This window comes from Camelus ferus, chromosome 26, assembly GCF_009834535.1.
Source record: "Camelus ferus isolate YT-003-E chromosome 26, BCGSAC_Cfer_1.0, whole genome shotgun sequence".
Lineage (NCBI taxonomy): Eukaryota > Metazoa > Chordata > Mammalia > Artiodactyla > Camelidae > Camelus > Camelus ferus.
In genome coordinates, this window is record NC_045721.1 from 26,259,531 (window position 1) to 26,287,309 (window position 27,779).

Sequence of the window (27,779 nt, forward strand, 5' to 3'; positions counted from 1 at the left end):
TACTACTGGTTTGAGATCAGAAGGAGAGAATGAGAATTTATAGAGTTAATGTCTATATTTTTCCACTTTTAACTCTAAATGGGTCACTCAAAGGAATGACAAAATTAGCCTGAGTACCCGAATTTGGAGGAATAATAATTACGTTATGATAAGGGAGAGATGGAGTTTCATCCTTGCAACGCACTGTCTTCTTCCTTTCCGTGCGTGTCAGGTATCGTCGGGCCTTGAAAGAGGAGGATTCACTTTTCAAGGTGACATTCACGGAAGAGACTTCGGCAAGTTCAAGCTGGAGAGGCAAGGTAATCTGCTCTGGTGTTGCTGAATAAAGCAGGTATCAGGTTGGCCTTCAGGTGATTAAGCTGAGAAGTAATGACATGACTGAAAGACACAGAAACAAAAATAATGGGAAAGACTCATGTGTTTTACAACTGGATAAAAAAAAAAAAAACCTGCTTTTAAAAAGCAAAACAGACAATCTCACCTGGAATAAGAGCAGTAAATACGCCAGACATGGAACTCACACCCTTGCTGTGCAAAGACGTATTTTTAAACAGGGAGAAAAGGCAAAGACGAAACTCAGTTAAACAATAAACAAACTCCATGACCCTAAGAGTGGTTAAAAAAGGCCAACCAACCATGAAAAGACCTTCAGCTTCAGAAGTACGTGCTGTGACGTCAAGGACAAGTCGCGTTCAGCTGTGGGGACGGCAGAGTTCCCTCCACGTGACGTTGGGTGCGCAGTAGACGTCAGCGCCTGGCTGCTCGTTTTCGGTGGCTGTCTGAATAGACATACACAGTGTGGCAATTGCTTTCATCCACAATTCTATCTCTAAAATTTTTACTCAGACAAGTGTGACCACTGTGTTTTGCCTATTCAGGTACGTCTAAAGCAGGACTATTTCTAATAGCTGAAGTTAGAAGTAAACTGTATCTTACACATCCCTCAAAAAGGAACTGCTTCCGTGAATAACTGCCTGCAGTGTGTTACTCTCAGCAGAGGACAGCCGCAGTCTATTTCATTAAAGGAACAGAGACCACACATTGACGTGGAAAGGTGCTCACGACTTTTATGTGAGAAAAAAGTCTGCTGTGGACAGACAGATGGACAGATACATCTTCCTTCTTTCTGTCTGTCTCAGGTGCTTGGTTTTTAGCTTAGTAACTAGACAAGAAAGCGCATGAGAAAATTCACGGGACATGACCCCCCTCATCTGCTTGCTGGCTGGATAGTCTGAGAGGAGCTGCAATGTTCTCAAGCCTGTTTCTTCCCTGGGAATCTCGGGGGAGAAGTCAGCTCCTGGTTGTTATAAAGATTTAGACACAATACGAGCCTCTGCGGCTAAAGCTCTTTGCACAGGCGAGTCCTCGCCTCGTGGCTGCTGACACAGGCGGGAGGTGCGTCTGTGGTGAGGAGACCAGCTCCACGCGTCCCCGGGACGGTGTCGGCCACTCTGTCCTTCAGTGACGGGCTGCCACCGACATACCGGCTCTAGGAGAGGACGCGCTGTGTAGGCTTTGATGCCAGAGGAGCCTTCCAGAGGAACACGAGTGTAATGTTGGTGTGACTGTCACCAATGAACTCGTTTCAAAGACTTGCTCCAGCTCCTCAGGGGTTCCCGAGGAAATATATACCAACCTGTTTGTTATCATACTGAAAAAACAAAAACAAACAAAAACCTGACCAAAACGGGTAAGTAATCATAAAAAACTCTAAATCCACTTTTCAAAATAGAGTGCTTTTAAATAGAGGAGCTTTTAAATTATAATGGCAGCAGTGGCTGAGCTGACGCTTTAAGCGGGGCTGTGTTACTCTGAGGAAATGAGAGAATGAGAGGCACTGGGCCGACACCCGCGGTGGGTCGTGTCCACTGGCTCTGAGGTTGTCCCCCCCCCCCCCGCTCCCCGGGGCACACACTCCAGCAGTTTTGTCTGAGGACACCCCAGTGAGCGTGCAAGAAGCTATGCAGGGGTCTGAGGTGCCCCCGCAAGCCCGGCCGGACACCACTTTGCTGTTGCAGACTCGTTTGCGTTGCCCCACTTCTTTATAATCCAACACAATGACAACTTGCTGGAACAAGTAATCTTCCTTCTTGTGTGATGATGAGCTTAGTGTCAGGAAAAACAATTTGCCTCACAAAGTAGCCTGAGTCACAGGCAAGTCTCCCATTCAACTAATGAGAAAAGCCTGTGTTTAAGTAATGCTTCAACAACCGCCATTCATCTGAGTGCTACGGCGACGTTTTGTTTTTAATGGATAAAGATAAGCAACCTCTTAATTGTCTCCAGCCAGTACATAAACTGGAAAAAAGTGATTATCATTCAATGGATACTAAACCAAGTCGGTTTGAAAGGCAACCCTAATGCAAAAACTTGTGTAAGAAACTGAACAATAAACTTTTTCCCACCACAGCTGAAGCCCGTCTCCCCTACACACAATCAGAACGGGAGAAAAATCTGCAAATCACGCATCTAACAAGGGTCCTGTACCCAGAAAATAGAAACTCTCACGGCTCAATAACACATGGGCAAATAAGCGAAGACACTGGCAAGTGATCTGCACAGACACCCCTCCAAAGGCACATGGAGACCAGTGAGCAAATGAAAAGACGCTCAGCCTCGTTCATCCTTAATTGTTAGGGAGATGCAGACCAGAGCCGCCCGACACCCAGCAGGACGGCTGTGCTCACAGACACACGCAGCAAGTGGAGGCGGGGGGCGGAGAAGCGGGAACGCTCATCCCTGGTGGATGGGAGCCTACGAGGGGCCCGCTGCGGCGGCGGACGGTCTTCCAGTCAGCCCATCGAGTGGTCAGAACAGAGTCACTGCCAGAGTCGGCAGCTCCGTCACGCTAAGTGAGAGAAGCCACGCACCAGAACCACATGTTGTGTGATCGCGTTTATGTGAAACACCCCCAACAGGCAGATCCGTGCAGAGGGTGGCCGCCTTCGTCAAGCTGGTGGCTGGGGAGGGGAGGGGAGGAGGGGGCGCTGAGGGCACTGGCTTCTTCTGGGGTGACAGCACGCCCTCCGGTAGACTGTGGGGGTCACTGCAGCAGCAAACACACATTTTGCAATAGTTTAAAAGCCTTGAGTTGTACGTAGGCACTGGAAGGGCGAATTCTACAGAATGTGAACTCCTTTCAATAACGCTCTTTAGAAAAAACTGAATGGCCCGGCCTACAACACATGAAAAGATGCTCACCTCCCCTCTTAAGTAAAGAAGCGCAAGGGAGACAAGGACGCAGGGGAGGTGGTGGCGGCTCAGGAGGGGGCCGAGGGGGCACTTAGAGACCAGACGGCTGTCCTGGGGCCGTGATGGCCCTCCTCACACAGTGGTTGGAATGAAATCTGCACACCAATTGCATAAGATTTTAGCAACACTGCAGGTTACACGTTCTGTTAGGCAATGATTCCCAAATATTTCGGCTCCTGCTGATGTATTGCTGTAGAAAAAGAGGTTCACGGCAGTATTACAGGAAAGGACTAGAAGCGGCCTGAACGTCCTGTGAAAGCTGGCTGGCTGGCTGAATTCAGTTAACAGGATGCCGCACACCTAAACAAACGAGGTCCGATTCACACGTGCGGGTGGGAGTAACCCGCAGGTGTGCATGGTTGAGTTCAAAGAGCAAAATACAAAAAGGTATTAACAGTACCCCCGTATTTTAGGAGAGAAGGGAAGAGAGTCACATATACTGGTTTTATATTGTTGGATTGACACGAAAATAAAACAAAAACAAAACGCCGCTTACCATAAAGAGTGAGACCCTTTATTTCCAACTGTCTTTATGTCCACCTTTGCCATTTTAATTAACTATGTGCATGTATTACCCTTTAAGCCATTACAAGTACGAGTAACTGAAATTAACCAGGTGCCCCAGACAGCGTCACGGCTTCAGAGTCCTGTCGGCAGTACAATCCACAAAGGCCTCCTTGTTTGCTGCCCTGTGTTGTGACTTGAGGTCTCCTGTGGCACGTCAGTTTTCCTGGAGCTTATTAATTGGAGGTCTGATATCTGCGATGGCCAAAGTACACGGTCTCGTTTGCAGGTAACAGAAAATAGCTTTGGTCAACTCAAGCAGATTTGCTGGACTGAGGCAGAGAGAGACACAAAAACCTGGAGCGTGAGCTGTGGTGACTTAGTGGAAACCAGCGGGTGTTGGACTCTACAAACACAGCACCGTTTCTTCATTTCCCAAATGCGCACCGAGTGCCTGCTGTGTCCCAGGTTCCCCTGCAGGCACTGGGGGTTCCAGAGGAGAGCTGGCCGGGACGGCCCTGCCACGAAGGCGCTGACTCTAGGAAACATGGGCCCCCGGGCACTTCCGCCTCGGGCCAGCCTTGTTCCCAGCAGTTGAGACTGTCACCGCACACCTACTGATGTGGTTCTCCCGGGCGGCCGGGCGTAGCCACCATGGACTGGGCCGATCCCCGGGGAGCACTCAAGGTTGTCCCCAAGCCTCCAGCACCAGCACGGCCACGGGAACCAGGTCCAAACCATGTCAGGAGGCTCCACCTCACCCACTCCACCTTCAGTGCCCGGGGAGGGGCCTCCCGTTGGCTTGATTCTGCTCAAGTGCCTATCACCCAGAGGCTGAGTTTAGGAGAACGGGTCTCTGGCAGGTTCCCCTCGCCCAGCAGCTGATGAATTAACGCATCTGAAAATGAGACGTGAAACGTGACTCATGTGCTGACATGGAAGGACCACAAAAACCGGTGGTTAATTTACAGAGAGGCAGCGTCCACTGAGGAAGTACATTGGTGTCATGCCTGTGGTGCTTGGAACGTCCCAGTCCCGCACCAACTGAAGCAAATGACAAGTCACAGTGATTCTAAGGTTTTATGTGGAAATGGAGGAATTTTTATTTTTACAATTTTATTTAAAAAGCTATCTAAATATTTTAAATATTTCATTGTACAATGTCTGCAAATTAAATGTGCCTTTTCTTTTCCAGATCCCCTAAGCTCTGATCAAGATCCTTCGAACCACCACCGCGGAGCCAGCAGCGGCTCTGTCGCGGCCGCCATCCTGGTCCCGTTCTTCGCGCTCATTTTGTCAGGGGTGGCCTTTTACCTCTACAAACACAGGTAGGGCAGGAGCGCCGCCTGTGGGCGTGCTGCGGGCATGGATCCGGTGCCCGGAACGCGCCTGCACCGCGCTCACAGGTCTGTGCTCTGTGCACGACCTGTCCTGCGTTAGGGACGCCCCTACGGCCATGTCTCACTGTGGTTTCTTTATTTACCATCCTTTTCCAGTGAGGTAACTCTGAGTAAAAAACTGTTTAAAAGGATAAATCAAGGGATTAAGACATAACGTGCTATGTGTCACGTTCAGTTACAAGATGAGATGAATGATTTTACTTTTACTTTCGAGCTCCACGACCAGCTCTCAGGGACACTGAGATGGCACCTCCCCTCCAGCGGGACTGCAGAGACCGTCCCTGAGGCCGTGCAGCCCCACAAATCGATGGTTTATAAGTTGTTGCTTTATTCCTTCCTTCAACAAATACAAACTGAGTTTTTACTACGTGCTGAGCAACGTCGCGTCATAGTCCGCCTCTCGAGAAAGTGCTCCAAGTATCTGTTAACTGGCACATCCCTACTAACTGGAAAATGTCAAAACTGGGGGAGAAACAATGTTAATGAGATTGATTCTTTCTTTGGGGTTACATGGATGCCAGGGAAAAAAAAAAGCAAAACCAGATTTTGGGAGGAATGCTAAATCCTCAGACATTGTGGATAAGCACTACCTGGAGAAAGCTGGCATGTGGCAAACTGCTCTAAAGTCCCGTCTGGACTAGTAGCATCTGCAAATAATTTAAGACTCTGATTCCCTGTGATAAGATTAAGGAATGCTAATGTGTCTGTATTTATTTATTTAACAGATATTCCTACTTAATCCTGGTTTTAAAAAGCTGGTGTGAGGATGTTTGGGATTTTTCTAAATGAAATGAGCTTAAAAAATGCACTTTCTAATACTTTGTTTTGAAACATAAGATAGTAAGAATGTTACTTCAAAATTATATTGGATCAGCCTTGTGCAAGGATGTCCTCATCCCCCTGTGGTTGGTAACGTTCTTGCTGTAAAAACGTAACCCAGTGAAAGGAGTCTCAGATAATATTCACAAAGTTAAAGCCTGGCACATCTGTATTATTCTTGTTTCCACTCTGGAGAAGAAACAGCCTGTGCACACAAGTGTGGTGAGCCTTGTCCTCGAGTTCCAGCTCAGAGCTATTTAAAGGTACAGTCAGTGCAGAAACACACCCACCACCTTGTCCAATAAAACGCCTGCTGGAGGTGCTTCTCTTCTGACAATACAAATCCTTCACTTAATATAAATTGAAAATCTATCTTCTTCACAAGTTTCTCTAGGAAACGTAACAGCCGTACGGAAACACATAAAGCGGGACTTTGTAACTCCCACATACTCACCCTTGCTTTTTATTGGCATCCAGCGTAACCCCAAGGAAAAGATATGTCCATGAAAGTTATTTCCCCATCTTTTCACACTCGCCGAGCAGGCAGCCTCCCTCGGGCAGCCTCCCAGGGCTTCCTCTGCCCGGCCTGAGCTGGGTGGCCTCCCACACGTCGGCCAGTTCCTCCCAGCGATGCAGGCCTTTGTACAAGCCTCAGAGAAAGCTATTTCAGCACCTCTTATGCTTGGAAAAGACAGGCCCACACAATGATACATAGTTGCGCAGAAATTAAACACTACTTCTAATTTCATCTTAACTTGAGGACAGCATAGCATTAGGGGAGTATTCAACACACACCAGAGCTGTCGTCCGAACCTTAGAAACTCCATAAACGTCCGGCACTAGGTCCTCGGTGACGGTAACGCTCAGAAACAGGTTGCAGACTACACGACGCAGTGGGAGGGAGATGTCACCTGTTTTTATACGAATCTGACTCGTACTGTGGGCTGGTGGGAACCGAACCTCAGTGTGACTCCCAGCATCGCTCCATACCGAGACTGCGGGCAGGCAGTGAGGCAGCCCAGGTCTTGTCTGTCCCCGGCCATCAGGCCCCCAGGATTTCCGACCTGTGGGGCCCTGGATTCTCCGTTTCTGGGCCGGGAGGGACGCGGGGGTTTTGCAGAAGAAAGGAACCCGTGCCTGGTCACCAGCATGTCATGGTCCTTTCCTCCGTGGTCCTCACCTGCCCTGCACGGAGCAAACCATACTGGCCCCTAACCCCCCAAGTCAGAGACGGTCCCTCAGGAGTTGTCACTATGTGTGGCCCAAAAACGCCACGCTTCCTCTGGGACCTGGCGCTGGGGCTCCCGCTTGGCCAGGAGTCTCAGCAGGAATCAGATGAGTCTGAGTGTGGAGACACTTCAGTTCTGAGACCCTCTTTATGACCCCAGCCACCAAGGCAAACCCCAGACTCTGCGAGCAGGGGAAGCGCCCCTGCCCGCCGTCCCCGCCGCCCATGGTCACTGCCTTGGCCGGGCCCGGGGACGCGGGCGGTCCCCGGTCCCGAGGTCGGGTTCCTGACAGGCTTCTCCCTCTTCCCTGCAGAACCAGGCCGAAGGTTCAGTACAACGGCTACGCGGGGCACGAGAGCAGCAACGGGCAGGCCTCCTTCGAGAACCCCATGTACTGACACGAACTTGAAACCCACCGAGGCGAAGGCCGTGCGCTTCGACACGACTCTGAACACAGTGTGCACGGTGGTATAGCCCTCAGGGCCCGGGCCGCCTCACAGCCATACCTCGGACGGACAAGCAGTGACCCTCGGTGCCGCAGACCCGCCCTCCCCCCCCCCCATCCCCGCGGCCGCAGCGCCGAGCGTCCCGCCGACGGGCCCGGAGCCGCGGGCCTGCCTTCCGGAGGCGGCCGCTCCAGGCCAGGCCGGGCCGCGCCCGCAGGGACCCGCGCCCGGCCCCCTCCTCCTGCGGGGCTGCGACGCCTTTCCACGCAGCCTCCGGGCACGGGGCGGAGTGGCAGCGCCACGTCGTGGGCTTGGTTGCTTTCTTTCTTTTTTTAATCCCCATGAATACAAGTACTCCAGAAAAACGAAAAGCGCTCTCGAGAAGACAGCTTCCTGGTAGGCGCGCACACCTCCAGCCGCTTCACTCTGCCCTCCCGGGACCGGACCAGCTTCCAGGGACTCGCAGCTCAGCTCAGCGTCCACTCCTGCGGCCGTCGGCACGTCTCCCGGTCAGCTGTCCCACTGCAGAATTTTTGATGCACAATTTTTTGCACTAGTGTGTTACGAATGACTAAGATTCTGATAAACAAAATAAAACTGTTCACCCGGGGTTTATACACAGTACGCGTTGTACATAAGCTCCCTCACATGCTGTCCAGCTACGCATCCCACTGCAGTCCAGCTGGCAGGCTAGAAAAAAGGGAAAAACCCCAGATGTGGCACAGGTTTTCAAAGGAAAAATGGTATTGAAGAGATTTATTTTGTTACTGCTTCTTGTAGCTACAGAGATGTGCTGTATTCACGGAAGACGTCCAAGGAGGAAAAAAGAGGCCTTTTTATTTCCCACGTATTTCCTTTCTTCCTGTCGTCGCCCTCGCCTGTCGACATGACACTGCTTCCTCGCGGGTGGTCTGCAGCCATTCCTCTCTGCCGTGTACAGATGTGAATAGTAATTTATTTTAGGTAGCTCATGGCCTGTGGGTTCCGGCTCACGACACAGTCTTCCCTTCCGCATTGTGACGTTTGTGTCTCTTGCCATGCGGTCACTCTCCGGTGTTGCATCAAAGGGCAGTGACCACAGGAGGCCCTGAACTCGGTGGAAATTGTTCAGGATCCAAAAATCAAGTGTTCCTTGGGAGGCAGAGAAGAGTTACACCCACTCTTCTTTCTGATGACTTATTTCATATGTTACTTTGTCTTCTGTTTCATGCTTTATTATTCCAGGTGGAAAGAAAATGCCGGTGATTTTTTCCAGCTTAAAATTCACCACAGGTAAACTTGCGTTTCAGTATAAACAAAATAGGTGTGATTCCCCCATGTGGATAAAATCACAACATGAAGTAGAAGGCGTGGCAGTGAGAATGTCTATGTAACAAAGTCAGGGTGAAGATCATGTTTATTTTTATTTACAACTGTTTGATAAAAACATTTTGAAAAGACGAAGCTTATTTTATTGTTTGGGTTTTAAGAACATACTCCACTTACTGGAAATGCCCCTCCCCGCGTCCCCTGCCGGCGTAGTGAGGCTCTGTCGCCTTTGGGGCGCGTCACACCTACCTTTACGACTGGTGTGCGTGTCCTCTGGTGCGAAAGTGAAAATGGAGAAAAAAAAAAAAAAAAAAAGGATGAGAGCTCGTTCCTTCCAGAGCTTGGGTCGGAACGTGTCAGTCGCTCTGACCTGCCGGGCGCCCGCCGTCCTGCGGCCTGGCTGAGGGGCGGACGCCGTCGGGGCGCCTGGCTGGCGCCCCCCGCTCCTCCCTGGCTTTTCCGATCGCCCGGGACTGAACTCCGCTGTCCGACGCCGAGTTCGCTGCGCAGGCCGCTCCGGCCAACCTGGCATCGCGGCCGAGCTCTGCTCCGCAGCCAGGAGGCCCTCTGAGGCTTTTCCTCCCAGACGAGACGGAGCCCCCGAGCCCGCTCCTGACACCCTCGGGGGTGGGGACACAGGGAGACGGCGGGGAGTGAGCGTCGCTGTGCGCAGGGAGACAGGGTTCTAGACGTCCCAGGTGTACATACACATACATTCCCACGTGTAAATAGACACAGAGTGTACATACTCGGTTTGAGTCACTCAAACTAGGTGCAAAACGCTGACTCAGTCTGAATCAATGTCTCTCTCCACATCCCTGACCCGCCTGCTGGTCAACGACGTTGCCGAGTCCTGAAGTGACAGGACGCACACCACACGAGAAGCCACATACCAGACTAGACACGGTTCTCCTCCTCCGCGTGCAGAGTCAGAGCGTCCTTGGTTGCCAGTTTGGAGCATGTTATTAAAAAAAAAAACAAAACAAAAAAAACCGACTCCATGACCCCCTGTGAGAGCCCTGCCTAGTTCCTCCCCGGGGTGTGTGCGGTGAGACCGGACCCGCGAGCGCTTGCTGAGCCGGGCCGGAGGACCCGTCCGGGAGCCGCGGGACGTGGAGCGATGGGCCCCGCCACAGGTCATGTGCTTCAGAGCTGTGCAAACTGCTGCTTGTCCCCACACACCTTGCCTTTCTTCAGGCTAGCTGCAATAATTTTTTTCTTCTGTAAAGTATTTTGTAAACAACCACACAAAAAAGCTACTATAAACAAAGGGGAACAGAAGGCTGCATTACGATCAGGAAACCCATGGTCACCCCCATCCGTCTGTCTCGCCGTCTCACCACATGCTGCTGACCCCAAGTAGGTGCAAACGACCTTTTTGTACAGAGATATATTTTTTATGAAGAATTTGTAAAATTATTAAATACGCTGTAATTTTTTGATTAATGTAGGTAAATTGTTAAAAAAAATAAATGTTTTTACAATACAAAACTGTAATTTTCCCAATAATGTACAATGTACTCTCTCTAGCTGACTCTCAGTTCTGATCCTATCACACATGTATTAATATTAAAGTGACCTGTTAAAATGAACAGTATCTTTTTTGGCCAAAAAAAAAAGTATACAGAGTGTAATATAGCCTGTGCAATGCCACCTACCTTTAAAGCGAATCAGAGTTCTAATTAAATATTTAATTTTAGATTTCTACTTTTCGGTGTGAATTTATTTTCGTTTGCCCGCGTGCACGTGAGTCTCTGGAAGGGGAGGGCGGAGGGAGAGCGTGAGCAAGGAGCGCCCCGCGTGCGAGGAGGGGGCGCCCCCCCGGGGCTGCGGCCCGGGGCCAGCACGCGGACGCTGGTAACGCTTCTCGGCGGTTTGCCTTAAAATCAGTGAGCTTTCTGCCCCCTAAACCAAAACCAAGCCTCTATTTTTATGATTAAAAAAAATTGGGAGTTCTTCCTGTAAACCTTCACAACACTGAAAATGACACGCGAGCAGCAGCTCAGCGCTCGCGCCTGCAGCAATCACCGCCCGGAGCGCCGCCCCGGCCGCCCGGCGCTGGGAGAAAACGGGCCGTTTCCTCGTCCTGAGTGGCCGTCAGGCCGAACGCCCTGCAGTTAAACAGAACGATACGCTAATTTTCCTGAGAGTCAGGTTATTACAAAATAAAAACCACCGATAATAAACACAGAGCCCCAGCGTGGCCTCAAAGCAACGAAGTTCTGACATCCCGCTCGGCGTCTGGGTCTCCCGGACCAGCAAGTGCCCCTGGAGGCCAAACATTAGGACCCCGGGTGGCAGTCACAGCTCCAGACCGCCCGCCCACAGGCCAGCGAACAGTCTCTAGAAAGTGGGTTTCTCCTTCCCTTTCAGAGGCAGCGGAGCAGCAGTTCAGAGAAGCCAGACAGGTGGGCCGGGGCCGCGGGCTGGGCAGGGCTAGGAGGGGGCGGGGCCTCTGGATTTAACATACTTTTTTTCCACTAAAAATTATTATCGAGTCATCAACGCTCCCTTTCCCTGCAATTACAATGTTTCTGTCTTTCTAACTGTAAACACAGTTTTGTTTCATTTGGTAAACGATTACTACACGTTAAGAATTCCAGGAGAAACCCACACCCCCCGTTACCAGTTTTAACATCCCCAGAATTGCTCACACACAACATACGCTCAAGGAATACTGAACCACATGCGGTGGAACCTGGGAGCGCGGCGACTCCCTGTGGGTCCTCGTCCAACGCGCGGAAATCGCGGGAGAGTTCTGCCCCTTACTGACCTCTCTACCTACGCATCTTGAAAATTGACTGGAGATTAATCCTGGGACTTGAAAATCCGCCTCTGAATTAGTACCTGGGATGTGACGGAGCGTCCTGCCCACAGCGGGTCCTCAAATACCCGCTGACTCCGAACCGGGGGCGCTGGACCCTCTTTCTGAAGGACGGTGAGTTTCGCACATCCTCGCCGGCGGGGTGCGCACAGCGCGGTGATGGAGGAGGGGTTTGCAGCAGTGGCCCATGTTGTGATGACAGTGAACGGTCTGACTTGCCCTTTGTCTTGGCTGAATTACTTTCAGACGAGGGCAGGGGTTTTGACTGAGGCTGTGCCCAGAAGAGCAACGTCCACCTCACTGGACGGCACTGCTGGCGAAACGGGGCCCGCCTCCCCTTTTCTCCCTCTGGGAACGCTGTCCCCAGGACGGTCAGCCTGGGTAGGGTGTCAGCCAGAACCCCCCAGGCGGCCTGGCATCCTCTCTGCCCCTTCCATCCCTGGCCTGGACGCTGGGCTGTTCTGGTCCTGGGCGCCACCACACCTTTCTAAACATTCCTTTTTTATCCTCTTCCACGTCTCCGCACCCGGGAGGAGCACAGGGAACTCAGCAGGTGGAATTACAAGTGGGCAGATTCAGGAAGTTCCTCCGCAGGGCTGGGCTGGCCCCACCTTGGGGCTCAGCACTCAGGCTGCCATGGTGGCCAGCGGGCTCGGGTCCGGGATGGACACAGTGTGAGTCTCCAGGTGACAAGGGATGGTTGTTGGGGGAGGCTAGGGCTCAGCTAAGACCTCATCTTGTCGACTTTCCTCCAAACCCAGCAGGTGAATGCGGGCCTCTGTGCACCTGTGGCCAACCAGACAGACGCGCCCCGTGGCTCTGTCAACCTTCAGGCCCCGCAAAGGCGACAAGAGACCCTCCGCGAGGCTTGGCCTGCTGGCGATACCGGGGTTGAAAGGGCAGCACACAGCTGGCAGGACCGCCGGGGGCTCTGTCGCTGGTGTGCCTGGTGTCCGGGGCCTCATGGGGCTGTCACCCACGGACCATGGGCAGCGAGCCCCGGGGCTGATTCACTCCACAGGACAGAACCGCACACCCTCGACCCCCACTCCCGTTTCCCCTCCCGTCCCTGTGAGTGTGAGGATGTGCTTCCTTCTGTCAGTTACAGGAACGAGGGACTCGGGCCAGAGTCAGGGACGCCGGTGCGTGCTGCTCACCCCAGAGCACTGTGCTCGCCAGGGTTAAAATCCCAGCCTCTCTGCACTGATGAGGCTGTGGCTTCCTTTACCCTGTCCCACAGAAACGGCATCTATGATCGAGTATTTCAACAAGTAACACAGAGGAAGTGACCTTGTTACAGTTCCACAGATTCAGGGACAGCAGGTGGTTACGAGCCAGAGGACAAAGACTAGGAAGCCCGTGCGGCTTTGCAGGGCGTCCCTAGAGCCTGCCTCGCCCGTGTTTCTGAAGTCTTCTGTTTCACAGGGTCTGTGATGTTTCTTGACCCCTGTTGCTCATCAATGGCTCATCTAAGGAAGGCGTGCTTCTCTCAACTTGCTGGTCCTTGCCCTCATGGCTGCAGACTGGCTGCCATTGTTCCAGCCATCACACCTTGTTAAGGCAAGAAATCCAAATGTGCAAAGTAAAGAAAGGTGACACCAGCCACACTCTTTTGTATCTAGAAAGCCAACAATTTCACAAAATCTCATCTCCCCCTATGGCCTCCAGCAAACTTCCATTTCCAGCTCATTGCCCAGAATCAGGCTACAAGCCTCCCACAGATGCAAAGGAAGCTGGAAAAACAGACAATGAGAATTTCCCACATCGTTAGGATTCATCATTTGGGGACAGGTCAGAAATTCCCCAATTACAATTTGTATTTTGATGATAACAAAAATGAGGAAGATAAGTTACTTTAAAGCATTTTCCCCTTTGAGAATAAAGCACCCCCACGAGCTGACCCCTCTAAACAGAAGCCAGGCTATAGGCCTCCCAGCAGTGAGGACCAGGTCTCACTCCCTCCACAGTCCTGCGTCGCTGCGCGTTCTCATTGTAGATTTTACTCCCTCAGCCCACCCTCCTCTTTTTTTGTTAATTCAGAGCTTTAAAACAAAAGGACACACAGACAAAAATAAGTTTATGAATTCATGTACTTACTAATTTAGATAAATTTGTTTATGAGTAGGGTAGAAGTAATTCAGCTGTGTCCTACCGAGACACAATGTATATAAATAAAGTTTTATTGGGAAAAATGATTTACACCGAAGTTATCTTTTCTTACTGTTCTGGGGAAAGGGCGCGTGTGTGTGTTTAAAAGACCTAAGCAGATGTTCTGGAGAAGGGTGGAAGCCTTACGACAGGGGGCGCCTCTGTGAACATTCACACGTGTTGCACGTGGCTTTCGTCGCTCAGAGAGCACGTACCGGCTTACGGAAAAAGTGAACATATGTTGTTACAGCTGTCATGTCAGATTCAGAAGCAGTGATCACATCTTCCTGCGTATTTGCTGTGAGTTACAGGTAGGAAGATGGGTCTCTTTTTTTTATTATTGTGTCTGAGGCATAGATTCTAGTGACAAATCTGAAACAGATAAAAATAAGACCCAAGCTTTAGAGCTTTGTATAAACTTTGTGTACACACTAAAATTTTTTAAAAAATCAGTTAATGTGTATTTACACTTTTAGGCAGCATTCACAGCCAAGCAATATTTAGCTAGTGATGTCTGTAAAATTACAACAAATTATGTAAGAAAGTCATATGCTACTTATGAAATGCAACTGCGTGAACTACTAACCATGGAAGTGAAGAGTCTCTTGTCCTAAACAGAGTGTGACAGTAACAAACAGAATGTGATAAAAACAGCCTGGCAGTGAAGTAACTGCAAGTTAATACACAGAGGTGCTGTCGTAAGCCAGCTCAACTAGGGGAGAATCAATCAGCCTGCTTTCCAAAGCTGGGGGGGCCACGTGCAACAGACACGGTCCCCACGTGCATGTTTGGGAATGTGGACTGACAGTCTTTGTAACGCTGATACATTCTGGCCTGTTAGCATGACAGATGAAAACAAACCTGAAAGAAAACTAAACACAAGCTCTGTACTAAATAAATATCCACACACACATATATTTATAAATGGTTAAACACAAAAATAAATAAAATACAACAAACTACTGAACAAAACAAAAAAGCAGCAGCAGACTCACGATGTAGAGAACAAACTAAAGAGCATCCTACTTTCGGTGCAGAAATGGTGTTGGTGACCTGAAAATGCGGGGTTGAAATCCCAGCTGCCCCCCTTTTAGCTCCATGATCTCAGGGAGTGTTACATGTCACTAACCAGAAACAGGCTCACGTGTAAAACTGGGGGTAACACACTCCATTGTCGGACATGATGAGGATCTAGTGCGCAACAGAAGCTACTCAGAATTCAGAAAACACTATTTTGGGGCATGGAAATCAGTGCCCTCTCTTTGGGGGATGATTCCATGAAACCTATTTTTCAAAAAGGTGCACCAATTAGGTTAGACCAAGGTGGGGCAACAAGCAGATTCCAGACGCTGTGGCTCAGTCCAGACGTGTGTTTCTCACGCACCAGGAGTTCAGGGTGAGTGTCCAGGCTGGTGAGGTGGTCCACCTCCCAGGAGGTCATTCAGGGAGCCAGGTGACGACGGTTCATCAGAGGTCCCCTCCCAGATGAGAAACAGAATAGAGAGACGTGCCTGCGGGATTCTGCGGAGCAGAACAGCAAGAAAAACACCACCACACACACTCCTTTGGAGAAAACTTGGTCATGAGACCACAAGGAACAGCTAAGGGAGACTGAGAGCCTTAGGTGGACCCAAAGATGGGGGTGGCGCTTGCAGACAGCTTGTTGTGGCTGCTACAATCACCTACAGAGTCGCGTGCAAAGATACTTGTACAAGGAACTGCCTGGCCAATTTATAATAAGAAATAACTATCCATCCACAGGTGTCCAGCTAAGTGAGTTACTGCACAGTCGCAACATGGGTTATTACAGAGCGAGTGAAAGGAAGAACGGTGGAGCATGTTGCTGCAGCACAAAGCTGAAATAGAAGTAAGAGATCAGTGTCTGCGACACCCATGTACATACGTAACACATCGTCCAGCGTCACTGACATTTGATACAGGACTGTGTGCGTTTTAGGTGCACAATGTGACGACCTGACACACATACACATTCTGAACTGATTACCACGGTACGGTCAGAGAACACCTCCTTCACCGTGCACAGTTAGTTTTTTGCACGTGCTGAGAGTATTTACGACCCACACACTTAGTGACTTCCCAGTAAGGGACGCCCAGCACGCCGGGGCCCAGCGCTCGTTCCCGCCGCAGCTGGAAACTGGTGCCCCTCGAACATTTCCTCAGTCCCATGTCCCCACCCCCGGCGACCACCATCATACACTCTCTCTGAGTTTTCATTTTCTTACGATTACACATTAAATGAGATCATATGTGTTTGTCTTTCTCCGTTTGACTGACTTCACTTACCATAATGTCCTCAAGGTCCAACCACGTTGTCAGAGTTCCCTTCTTTTACAGCTGAGTCATTCTTCATCCTGTGCACCCAGCCGTCCGGCAGCGGACATGCAAGCGGTCTCCGTATCTCGGCTATTGTGGATAAGGCTGCACCACGTCACATCCAGCAGGGCACGAGGGCTCCCTTCCCTCCACGGCCTCGCCAGCGCTCGTTACAGTTCGCCTTTCTGATGACAGTCATTCCAGTGGGAGTGAGGTGACACCACACTGTGGCTGCCATTTTGTCCCACTGAGGATTAGTGATCTGACATCTTTCAAGTTACCTGTTGGCTATTTACATTCTTCTTTGGAAAATGCCTATTCTGGTTCTCTGCCCATTTCAAAAATAGGATTATTTGCTTTTTGTTAATGAATTGTGTGAGTTCCTTAAATATTTAACCTCTTGTTGAACATGTGGTTTGGAGATATTTTCTCCTGCAAAATACGTCGCCTCTTATTTTGTTAGTTCCCTTTGTTGCACAGAAGCTTTTTAGTCCAATGTAGTCCACCTGTTGACTTACTTTTGTCGCCTGTACCTCTGGTGTCACGTCCAGAATCACTGTTAAGACCACGTCAGGCAGGCCTTCCTCTGTCTGCTTCCAGGAGGCATAACCGCCCCCCCCCCCCCGCAGACACAGCACCGCAGACAACGCCTCTGCAGCGTCCGCCCTCAGCAAGAGTTCTGTCCACGCTGACATCTCCTTCTGCTAATTAAAGTGGGAATAATCTATATTTCTTAATAAAATTAGCACCCTGTGGCAATGACCCAAAGGATCCTTTTAGAATATAAATTAGGAAAGGTGTGAGCAGACTATTACTGAAAAATATTAGGAACTAGAAGAAAGCTTTTCATTGAAAATAAAAATGAAAGGTCTGGGGCCAGTGCTCTAAAAGCTATTTTGCAGAACCCTCATCATCTCCATCCTCCTCACCATCACCGCTATGGTGCTGTTTCCTGGGTGCCCAGCGTGAGGCTGACCTACGTGTCACCGACTATCATCTGCTCTGAAAACAAAGATTACACGAGAGGACAATTTGAGACAACAGAGGCACATCTGGCACCCTGTTACACGAAGTATTTTAAAGACCGCTTTGCCCTGGTAGGTGATGACACTCTAAGGGTCAGGAGGGGGGGAGAAACGCCTCTTTGGCTGCACTGGTGTCGACATTTAAGTCGTGTAAATGAAAGCACAGTCATTAATTACACTTTGCTGCGGAGAGTTGTTGAGTTGGGTTTTCCCTTCCCGTCCCTGTGCTCAGAGCACCTGGAGGTCTGTCCGTCCATCACTGCCCAGCAGCCCCTACCCTCGGGGGATGCTGAGTGCACCTGTGTGTCTGCAATTGCAGCTGTGACTCCAGCCTCAGTCATCACATGCATCCCGCGTTCCTGGGCAGGGCCGTTGCCTCAAGGGAAGGCAGGCAACTAAAATTAATACCGAGTACATTTCAATCCTTTTATTTAAATTTTGGTGAAAAAAGTATTCTCTTTCCTCTGCCCAGGCACTGGAGGGTTACCCCAGTGGATGCCGGCAGCCACCTGTGACTGCAGGCGGAGAGAGACCGTGAAGGGCTTCCTCCGTCCCCGGCAGCAGAGCCGACGGCGGATCAGAGGTGTTCCTTCCAAGAGCCCGTGCCCCCCCGCACCTCTGAGTCACCAGCTTAATGGGGCTGTGTTTTTTATTCCTTGAAATCAAAAGCCTGCTGATGGATGCCAACAGCAAACAATTCCAGATCTCCATCTGATGTAACTGTCACCGAGCGCCTTCTCACTGCCGTACACGTTTTAAAATATTGCAGAAAACATAAAAATTAAGTGTGGGTCCAGAGAGAAATGTCTGGAAAGCAGCTGTCTGGCGAGAACGGGGACTGGCATAAGCTCCACCCTCCGCAAGCTGTCAGGGCCTGAATCAGCTGGCCTCGACATGAGAAGACTAACGTTCCCCTCGGAAAGAGCACTACGCACGGCAGCGCTGACCTGTCTACCTCCGTCTCCAGGAGGAAACCTGAGTGCGTGTTGGGCAGGCACTTTCGTTCCAACTATGCTGAAAGGGACGCTTTCGGCACAGAGTTCCTCCCACCGCCCATTTCACAGAAATCAACCCACACCGGCCTGTGCTGGGGGCGGGGGCCCCTCCCCTCCTTCTCCTGGTCACAGGTCTCTGCTGAAGGCACACAGCGCCCCCGAGGGCTGCTGGCGATGGGAAACGGGAACCCATCCGGCTTCCTCGCACCTCCTTGAAGAGAAAACCTGCAGACGTGGACGACGGCTGTTTCGAGCAAAACGTGGCCAGGTGGTTTCACGATCTGGCTGCTAAGCAAACGGGCCACGCTAAGTGGCTCCACGCAGCGCTTCCTGAAGACAAGGTTCTCGTCAGGGCAGCGAAGCGAAGTGCCACCGCACATCACCGGTGCCGCCTCGTGGTGCTGGCGCTGCTGGTGGGTTACTCTCCCTCCGCTCTGGCGGGACTGAGCCGTCGGAAACACAAGCAACAGGCGCTGCACAAGGAGACACTTCCTTCCTGGCCGGCCTGTGCGCTGGGAGCCCCTGGCGGAGAATCAGTGAGTGCCACCCCCCCCGGGGGCCAGAAGCCAGGAGCCACCGCAGGCCCCTCACCCTCCCGTCCTCCTTCACCCACCCAGGGAAGCCCACCTTCTTGGCATCGCCGTCCGACCTCCCGCACTGGCCTCGCTCAGGCCACGGTGCTGTCTCCCCACCAGGCCCTGGATACGTCCCTCGCCGCCTCTGGAGCCGACTGCACCCCCGCCCCGCACTCCTCTTCACTGTGCTGGGCACGCAGCTCTCCCACTCACATCAGAGCCGCCGCTCAGCTCAAAGCACGCGGGGCTCCCCGGGGCCTGGCAGCCGTGCTCCGCCTCTGTCATGATGACACTTGGGCCTGCCGGCCTGCTCTGTCTTCTCACGTCTTGCAAGATGGGCTCCATGAGCAAAGTTCTTGTGTGTCTGGTTTACAATTTCAGCCCAAAACCTCGCAGAGGACCTGACGCACAGGTGACGCTCCCTCTTCACTGGGCAGATGGTGTCGCCCGAGAGTCACTGCATAAAACCACCTGCACTGTTTCCATTTTTTAATTTAAAAAACAGTAGTGCCTCCTCTGGTCAGAGCCCTGTGCTAGGTTTTGGGGACACAGAGACAGAAGAGGGCGTCCACCATCATGAGGTTTACATCGTGCTGGGGAAACAAATGGAATCAGAAAACGACGCAGTTATTGTGTGTGTGTGTGTGTGGGGGGGTGTTTTCTGTTACTTGAAATAAAAAATATCCCTAACTGACAAAACAGCAGCCAATTTAAAGCGCCCCTGCTCATCTAATCGGGACGCGGGGCCTTGTCCTCAGTGCTCACTTCCTCCCTGGTCGGTTTCTCCCCGGGCGCCTTGCCTCACCCTTAGCGACACCGGCGGGTCCCCGAATCTGCTCTCCCTTCCTGTCTCCTTCGATTTCCCTTCTCCTTAGTCAGCCGCCCCCTCCCAGGCAGCAGCCCTTCACAATAAGCCTTCCCCGTTCGGTGCACTCCATGCCGGTGTCTTCAGCTTGACCCTCATGCGTCGGTACTAAACTTTCATCAGGGCCAGACCACACAGGCCCGTTTTCTGTCATCCTGCCCACTGGACCCCAAACTTATGAAAGCACTATACGAATAAACACACGCAAATTGAGTGAAAATCAATCAGAAGCAGAGAAACGACGGTTCTAGCTGCTTCCCTGGGAGGGGAACAGAAGGAAGAGCCTCAGCGCTTTTACCAAACACACGGAACGGGTAAGGCACGGATACGGAACAGCTCTGAGCCGTCCAGCAGACTGAAAGGCTCTTCTGAGCCCAAACACTTACGCCGGGGTCCCCGACTCCTCAGACACCAGGGACGGGGTGTGCCGAGCTGGGGTTCATGTCACCCTGCGTCCTACACGGGCACCACTGAGCTGGGGGCCGGCCTGGCCAAGGTGAGGGGGGCTCCGGGGCCGCTGCAGGCCCCAGGCAGTCCGGGGCCGCGAGGACTCTCGTCGCTGTGCTCTCCCCAGAGGGGGCGAGGACGTGACCACAAGGCAGCCTCTCTCCTTAAAGAAAGGGGAACCGCAGGGCTGCTCACCTGGGAGGAGGAAGGACGCGCCTGCGCTCCCAGGCGGCGGTCCTCGTGGTGTGAAGGACTCTCCAGGGGGGAGGGAACACCGAGGTCAGGCTGGAGGCCACGGGGTTCAGGTGAGAGGCGACAGTGAAGAAAAGCAACGCAAACTGAGGACACTTCGTGGGGAGAATCACCACGGCTTTCGGAGTGACTGATCTCGGAGGCTGAGGGAGAAGGGGGCGCTCAGAGGCCAGTGCCAGCCCGGCCGTGACGGCGGGGCTCTGGCAGCCACCCTGGCACCTGGGCCACCAGCGCCTCAGAGGTTCCGCAAGGGTGGGCGTGATGGGCGTGTGCACGTGTGCATGCACGCGCGGGCGGCCAGGGACTGACGGTGCAGACAGAGGGTCCTGGGGGGCTGCTCACCTCCTGGCCTCTGTAGGGGGCTGTCTCGGGCCAGGTTGTGCAAACTGCTCAGGTCATAAATGTGCAGCATAAACTTCTCTCTGCAGACGACACTCAATGAAAAGTTTAGAGAAACAGACTCTCACAGGAAAGCAAACATCTGCAGCGCTCACGGATGTAAAAATGCCCGACCCGCCCAGAACTAGAGAAACACACAGCGTGGCACAGTGAGTGACCGCTGCCCCCTGCGCACGACGGGAAGGGAGCAGGAGAGCGGAGCGCTGGGGCCCCTACGCTCGGCCAGGGACAGGCTAAAAACGCCTTTACCCACGAATCACTGTATCTTCACTTATAGCTGTAATCATGTATGTTTGAATGTCCTATTAAAACACATTACTGCATTAGTTGTATTATAGCAAAACCTCAGAAATGACCACACGCTCCTCAGTGGGGGGCAGGCAGTAGCCAAGGGGGCGTCCAGGCCCGGAACTGCAGCAGCTCGGTCAGAACTGGCAAGAACGTCTTCGAGGTGCATGTTAGGAGGGAACTGCAAGACGTGGGTGGCTGTGTGTGGACACCTACTGCCTGAGTGACAATCGGACACGTAATTTCCCTGAAGAGACAAGAAGGAGCACCGGGCATCTCCAAAAGGGCATGGGGTTAGCACAGTGGTGAGCCGGGGAGCAGGGCGAGGCCGGGGACGCCCCACGTTTCACAGAATCTAACACAACACCAGCTTTAAGGTGAGCCACTAAACAGGAAAACCAGACAAGGACAGTGTGAAGTATAGCATCGTCCGTCTCTGGTTGTAAGACACAGCCCCATATCTCAGCAGTAGGCACGGTCAAATGTGCAAAAAGCACACTGGAGACTCTATGAAATTCTATGCTTTCCACTTTCTACCCTTTTTGTCTTTTGAGTTTAATGTTACCTATTCAAAATGGCCTATTAAAATCAGCTATGTCTTACTGTTAACAGTTTGACTATGTTTAAAATGTAATGACATTACATTTAATGAGTTAAAAGTGTGCTGTCCACGGGGCACCGGCCGCACGGCACAGTCAGGTCGCAGAACGAGGACTCAGAAGAAAACAGAACTCAAGCTCAAAGCGCTGACGCTGCAGAGCAGAACCGGCTACGGTGTTCGGCACTGCCAGCCGCGGCCCAGCCTGACCTGGGGTGGCCCCCCAAAATGAGAGTAGGGAAGCATTCTCAAACATCATAGAGACCTGTGAGCGTCTGTATTTCAAGAACCTAATTCCGGTAAAAATATTTCAAAAATAATGAACGAAATAATACTCATTTCCCTAAAGCGAAACGTGCAAAAATACAGGAAAGAAATGCTTCTAACTACGCCATGTGACTCTACAGATCATGGAGTTTATTTGTGTAAACCTGCAGAACAACTGGGGGTGCCCCCTCCGGTCTGGAATGATGATTGTAACAGGTAACATTTACGGGGCATTTATGATGTGTCAGGAGCTACTTAAGCTGCTCACACCTATTAACTGATGATTAAGGATCCTTGGTGTGTAAATAAATCACGTCTCTGTTCATCTTCTTGCAAAGCTACACTCTAGTTAGCTCATTAAAAATAAATGAAAACTTCTAGGCCTGAAGTGGAAATCCGGCTCGCAATTCTAGCTCAGCGGTTTAAACGACATTGCATAGAAGTCACTGCCTTCAGAACGGCATTCCGCTGGTCAAGTGGAGACGTTCCATTATTCATTAGCTGACCTTCTTATTTCATGGCGCACTAATTGGCTGTACAATTTAATTATGCAAAAAACTCTAATTGATGGTATTAAGGGTGCCCACCGGCTCCATCAATCAGAAGGAACAAATTGCGTTATTACAGGTTTTGCTACGTTGCTCGCCAAATACAGAAGCGCGTTTCACATGCTGTGTGCCTCTGGGAGCACAGAGACAATCAGGATCTCAGAACTACCGGATGAACTATACACGTAGGTCCAGACCTGCGCTGGCCACTCCGCTCACCGGCCGAGGGATTAAGCACGTCCTTCCCGGGTGGAGCCCGCCTGCGAGAGCCCACCACACCTGACGCTTTCGCTGTGCTTTAGGAAACATTAAACCCTCAGGAGACTTCGTTTCGTTTCTCTGATCCATGTGCACAGCCAGCTCTCAGAATCCAGGGGAAGGAAATTTGAGTTTCAGGAAATATGTGAATTCTTCATAGCCATTAAGATGTCACTGCATTACTTTTTTATAATTTTATTTTTAATTTGGTTTTTATTTTTGGTAGAATTATACTTGTCCATAATTTGAAGAGTCAATAACTTCTACGAGGTACAGCAGGCCCTGGACAGGTGGCCACATTCAGTTCTTCTGATTAATTTTTCGGTATTTACCTCTAAAATGTAAATATTAACCTTTAATTGCTACTTATTAGCTTTCATTCGTGACAGTGTTCATGTCACTAAATGTGGAAGGCGGGGATTTAGCTCACTCTCCTCCGTCCCCTCCCGCACCCGCATGTCCCACCTCCTTCTCTCTCTCTCCGTCACAGTTTGCTTAGACCAGTGCTAACTCTCACGTTACTATGACAACGCAAATGCTATTCACAGCCGAGCCACCTTCATCACAAGACGCCTTTTCATTTCCTGCACACCACCACTGCTTTCACAATTTCTGTAAGATTAATAAACAGAAGCCTCAACTAACCAGAGCTGAGGGGCCAGAAGGGGAGGCCCTGCACCCTGAGGCCAGCAGAGCCCAGCGGCAGCAGGAGGCTTCACCAGGCTTCACTCCGCCCCCGTCAGCCTCCGACTTCCCTTCCCCTTGAGGAACACTTCTTATTCCACTCACATGCACAGCCTAGCACCTGTTACCTGAGAGCTCGTCCCCTCACCACCTGCACCTGCTCTCTCCCCAGCGTCTTGTCTCAACCCACACCTGGACCTTGGTCCTTCCCCAGACCCTTCCTGTCTGCTTTTTTCCACACGAGTTTCCTATTTCCTAAAAAAGTTGGCCCTCGAACAATTAAAGAACCTCAGGTGTCATATTCGGAAAGTCATTTTTTATTTCAACGTGTGTTAATTTGTTGGTAGAAGTGAGAGAGTTCACATGAGAACAGGACATTAAGAACCTTGACAGGCTGATGCATAACATCACACGACTGTCAAAATTGGACCATATTTGGTGAAAACTGTGCACCTGTGCATTTTTCTCAATGCGAATTCAGTATCTTTAAATATTTTTCCTTCAAAATCCAGAAGACCTTGTTTTCTGTATAAACTATTGAAACTATGAACATCATAACGACATGAGTGCTAACTGTATTAATTCTGCTTCGCGAGGTGACTTACTAAACTTTGTTTATTTGGGAAATTCGTATATCGACAGCCTGGCGGTGTATAACATGCAGACCGCGCGTGACTGGCGGGTTTCGGCCTCGCTCTGCCAGTCACTGACGTTTGCATCCTCAGCTCTACGTGCAGGTTTGTCTGGTTTTCCTTCTGGCTCTATCAGCTCTGCTCCGTGCTCTTTTGCCCTGCTGTCCAGTGTGTGTGCATTCAGGGCCGTTACATCCTCCTGGCAGATGCCCCTTTGATCATCATGTAATGTCCCACTGGTTTCTAGTAATTTTCTTTGCTCTGAGATCTATTAGCTCTGATATTATTACAGCCATTGCTTTTTTTCAAACTTCAAAAGGGTTAATACCAAGGAAAAATAGATTAAAAGTCACAACAGAATGCTCCAGAAAAATTAACCAAAGCAAATAAATAGCTTAGGAAATGTCTAATTAAGCAAATGCATAAAATATGAACCAGTTAATAGTCCAGAACATGCTTAATTGTCTATTTCAGTTTAAGACCAATTAGCTATGGATAATTTAACAATAGTTGTTGCCTTATGTAAAATTTCAAGTTAGATGTAAAAATACTGTCATTCCACTTTGTCAGTGACTCTTCCTTGATTTAATACTGGTGCAAAATAAATGACGTCGCTCAATTTTCTAAATGCAGCTTTGACATTTTCTGATTTCAGTCAATTGTTCGGGTCTGCTTGTTACGCATGCTAAATCCAAGGAGAGAGAAATCTTTCCACAGTAAATGCCAGGGCTCTTGGCACTCTATCAGCTAGATGTGCAGACATCTGATAGCTTCCCTATGAATCTTTCATATTTTAAACTTCATGTTATATACTTTTGGTAGAGGAAAGTCATTTACACATGCAAATTACTCCTCTTTCATTCTGCACACACAAGGGAGGTGCGGAAATGAAATACAGTAAGTACATTTAACTTTAACGCAACTATAATCGATTGGCATCTCTGGTCTTCCTCACGTGATGGATCTCAAAACTCTACAGCAGAACAAAGTATCGATTTTAATGAGTATCACTTTGCCTTGAAGAATTATCATTGAACAAATAAAAATATCTAACAGAGAAATGGGATGCCATCAAATCCAGTAAGTCAAATGTTGATAGTAGTAGAAATTTTTAAGTAAAGTTAAATCTTACAAACTTGATAGAAGAAACTGGAAACTGCCTTATGCATGTACCTTCAACTACTGCCTCCCTGAGCATTTATCAGACAGAGATTTTAAATTACTTTTGGGTTTCCTTGATCAACAATGAGAGTTACCATTAAAAAAAAAAGTGTAAGGGGGAGGGTGTAGCGCAAGTGGTAGACTACATGCTTAGCACGCACGAGGTCCTGGGTTCAACCCCCAGGACCGCCTCTAAAAACAAACAAATCTAATTACTCCCCAAACCAAAATAAAATAATTAAATAATACAATAATAAATAAAATATTTTTTAAAAAGTGTATTGTGTGTGTGCGCGCGCACACTTGAGCACGAAGACTGACTCACTGCTGGCTGAGAAAGAATGAACTCGGTCTCCTTACGGCGATGTGAAGGTACTGAGACGAAAGTGCCGTGTGACGCACGGGGAGGACCCTGCTTCAGTGTGGATGTTGTTGGCTATCTGCGACAAAATGAAGCATCTCAAGTTTTGCTGTTACTTGAGTGATGGCCAAGTGTAGTGGGCACCTGTTGTGTTAACTTTTCCAACATATTTTGTGCCTTTTTGTCCTCCCAATTTCACTGAGAACACGCCCGCCTCCAGGCCTGCGTTGGTCCCCGTGTCTCCCACACCGAGCCCACGGCTCACAGAGGCAGGGCTGTAACCCAAACCGAAGCTGACCAGGACTTGTTCCACCACTTTTATATGAGCGAAGTGTGGAATGAGACAAATGGAGGGTGGTGGCCGCCTCTGGATCGCAAGTTCCCCGGCTGTGAGGTCAGCCCCTTCCCCCGGGGAAGGCAGAGCACATTAATCTAACACAAAGCAGAAGGGGGAAAGGATATAAAAACATGAGGGCAGAGTCCAGATGTGGGAGCGTAAAACCAGTCCTTAGTCCTTAGAATGAGGTCTTTTTTTCCTTTCTGTGTTTCCTACATTCTTTTTTTTTTTTTTTAGCTCAAGCTTATTTGAGTTGGGCTTCTGTCACTGGCATCCAAAATTCCTGACATATGTACCCAGGGCAGAACCAGGAGTCCCACGGCTCCTATGCGGGGAAGACTGAGTTAGACTCAGAGGCCCACTTCCTTCCGTCCTTACTCTCCAGCTAAAGCCTACAAAACGTGTGGGAGAAGAAAGACGCTTACTTGGCTGAAGCTCAGGGTACCTTTCCTCTTAACGAGCAAAACTGTTCTGTACAAAAGATGGTGGTGCGGTCCTGGGGGAAAGGGTACGTCCGTGGGACTGTAACACTGTCTCTCCTGCAGTGCGGCTCTTTTTTGAGGTTAGCTGACTGCTGAATTAGGAACTGTGCACATCCACTAGCAGTTGGAGGCCTGTATTTGGCATACACACACACACACACAAAAAATCAAAGGGAAGAATGAATGCCTCTTCTACTCAGCTTGATCTGGGTTCGGGGTGACACATGGGGCCTCTGGAAAGACTGGAACTCAGCCCCTTGGGGCTGTCGGCAGGAGCAGGGCAGAGGCCGCAGTGCTGGAGGAAATGAAGAGAACCTGGCCGGGAGGCACACGGCGAAGCACCTGGGCTGCTGGGTCGGGTAAACGTCCACCCTCCGCGGCGGGACAGCGGGGGCGGCGACGCCCGGGCTGCCCAGGAAAGCGTCACACGAACATTAGTAAGACCCAGCTGCGCACGAAGACACGGTGGGGAGACTGAAGTCCGTCCCCGCGGAAGCCCCGCAGCTCCTTACGGCACAGCTGGGAAACACTCGTCTCGTACAAGGCCCTAACTGGAAAATTTAATTGAGAAATGTGCACCAGTAGAGAAGTTAAGCCAACAGCCAAAGTTCACGACTCACCTGATCTAAGCAAGCAGGGCCTTCGTGGGGACAACTGCCAGGCGGCTCCGGCCGAGTTCCAGCTTAAACTCATGCAGGTCATTCTGCCTCCAGGTATCGCACACACGGAAAAGTGTCAAGCCATCACAGGGGCTCTGAGCCTGAGACGCAGGTCGCACCACAGCCTCTTCCCGGAGCGCCTCGCCTCCCGCGCCGTGCAGGGCGGCTGGGCCGGCCCTCGCCGCGCTCCCTGGCGTCCACGCCGGCAGCCCGCGCGGCGGCCTCTCTCCTCCGCGCCCAGGTCTGCGCCGCGGCCGCCGGAGCGCCTGCTCGGCACGTCCCAGGGCTGCGCACGCAGCGCCGAGGGCCCCAGCGGCCTGCGCGCCGTCGGCCGCACGCACGCACGCACGCCGCTCCCGTCGGGCGCCCGGGACGCGGTCAGGGTCCCGGCAGTGCCCCCGCCTGGCGCCCGCCGGGCGGGGTCCGCCTCCTGCTTCCCGCTCCGCTCAGACTGCACGTTCTCGGGGACAGCGACATCGTGTTCACTTGCACTTCTCTCCCGTTTCCACACGCAGCGCGTGTCCCCGGGAAGGTGCCGTGTATTCGAAACCTAGTCCATTTCTCAGAAGAGAGGGAAAAAATCATGCACAGATTTACAAAATACGTACGCATTACTACATACGGGCCCGCATCGCTAGCACATGCTTTTAGAGGAGAAAATGCATTATTATTGTTATTACTT

At 50.9% G+C, this 27,779-nt stretch overlaps 1 protein-coding gene and 1 long non-coding RNA gene across 3 annotated transcripts in view; one reads left to right on the top strand and one right to left on the bottom strand.

The window, feature by feature from the left end:
* CSMD1 (CUB and Sushi multiple domains 1) overlaps positions 1–8,477 on the top strand; it is a 1,664,412-nt gene extending 1,655,935 nt beyond the window's left edge. Inside the window, 4 exon segments of the mRNA XM_032468715.1 lie at positions 212–299; positions 4,952–5,084; positions 7,518–7,599; positions 7,601–8,477. Coding sequence (XP_032324606.1) covers positions 212–299; positions 4,952–5,084; positions 7,518–7,599; positions 7,601–7,678 — 381 coding nt within the window. The 3' untranslated portion in view covers positions 7,679–8,477.
* On the bottom strand, positions 163–27,286 carry LOC116660078. Of its 2 annotated transcripts, XR_004315452.1 has the most exons (4): positions 27,059–27,286; positions 636–779; positions 482–528; positions 163–378 (listed from the first exon to the last, which is right to left on the bottom strand). It is a non-coding gene; the product is annotated as an uncharacterized LOC116660078 (long non-coding RNA). The 2 variants fall into 2 exon arrangements; XR_004315451.1 differs by having other exon boundaries at positions 482–779.
* Positions 27,287–27,779: the final 493 nt, after the last annotated feature.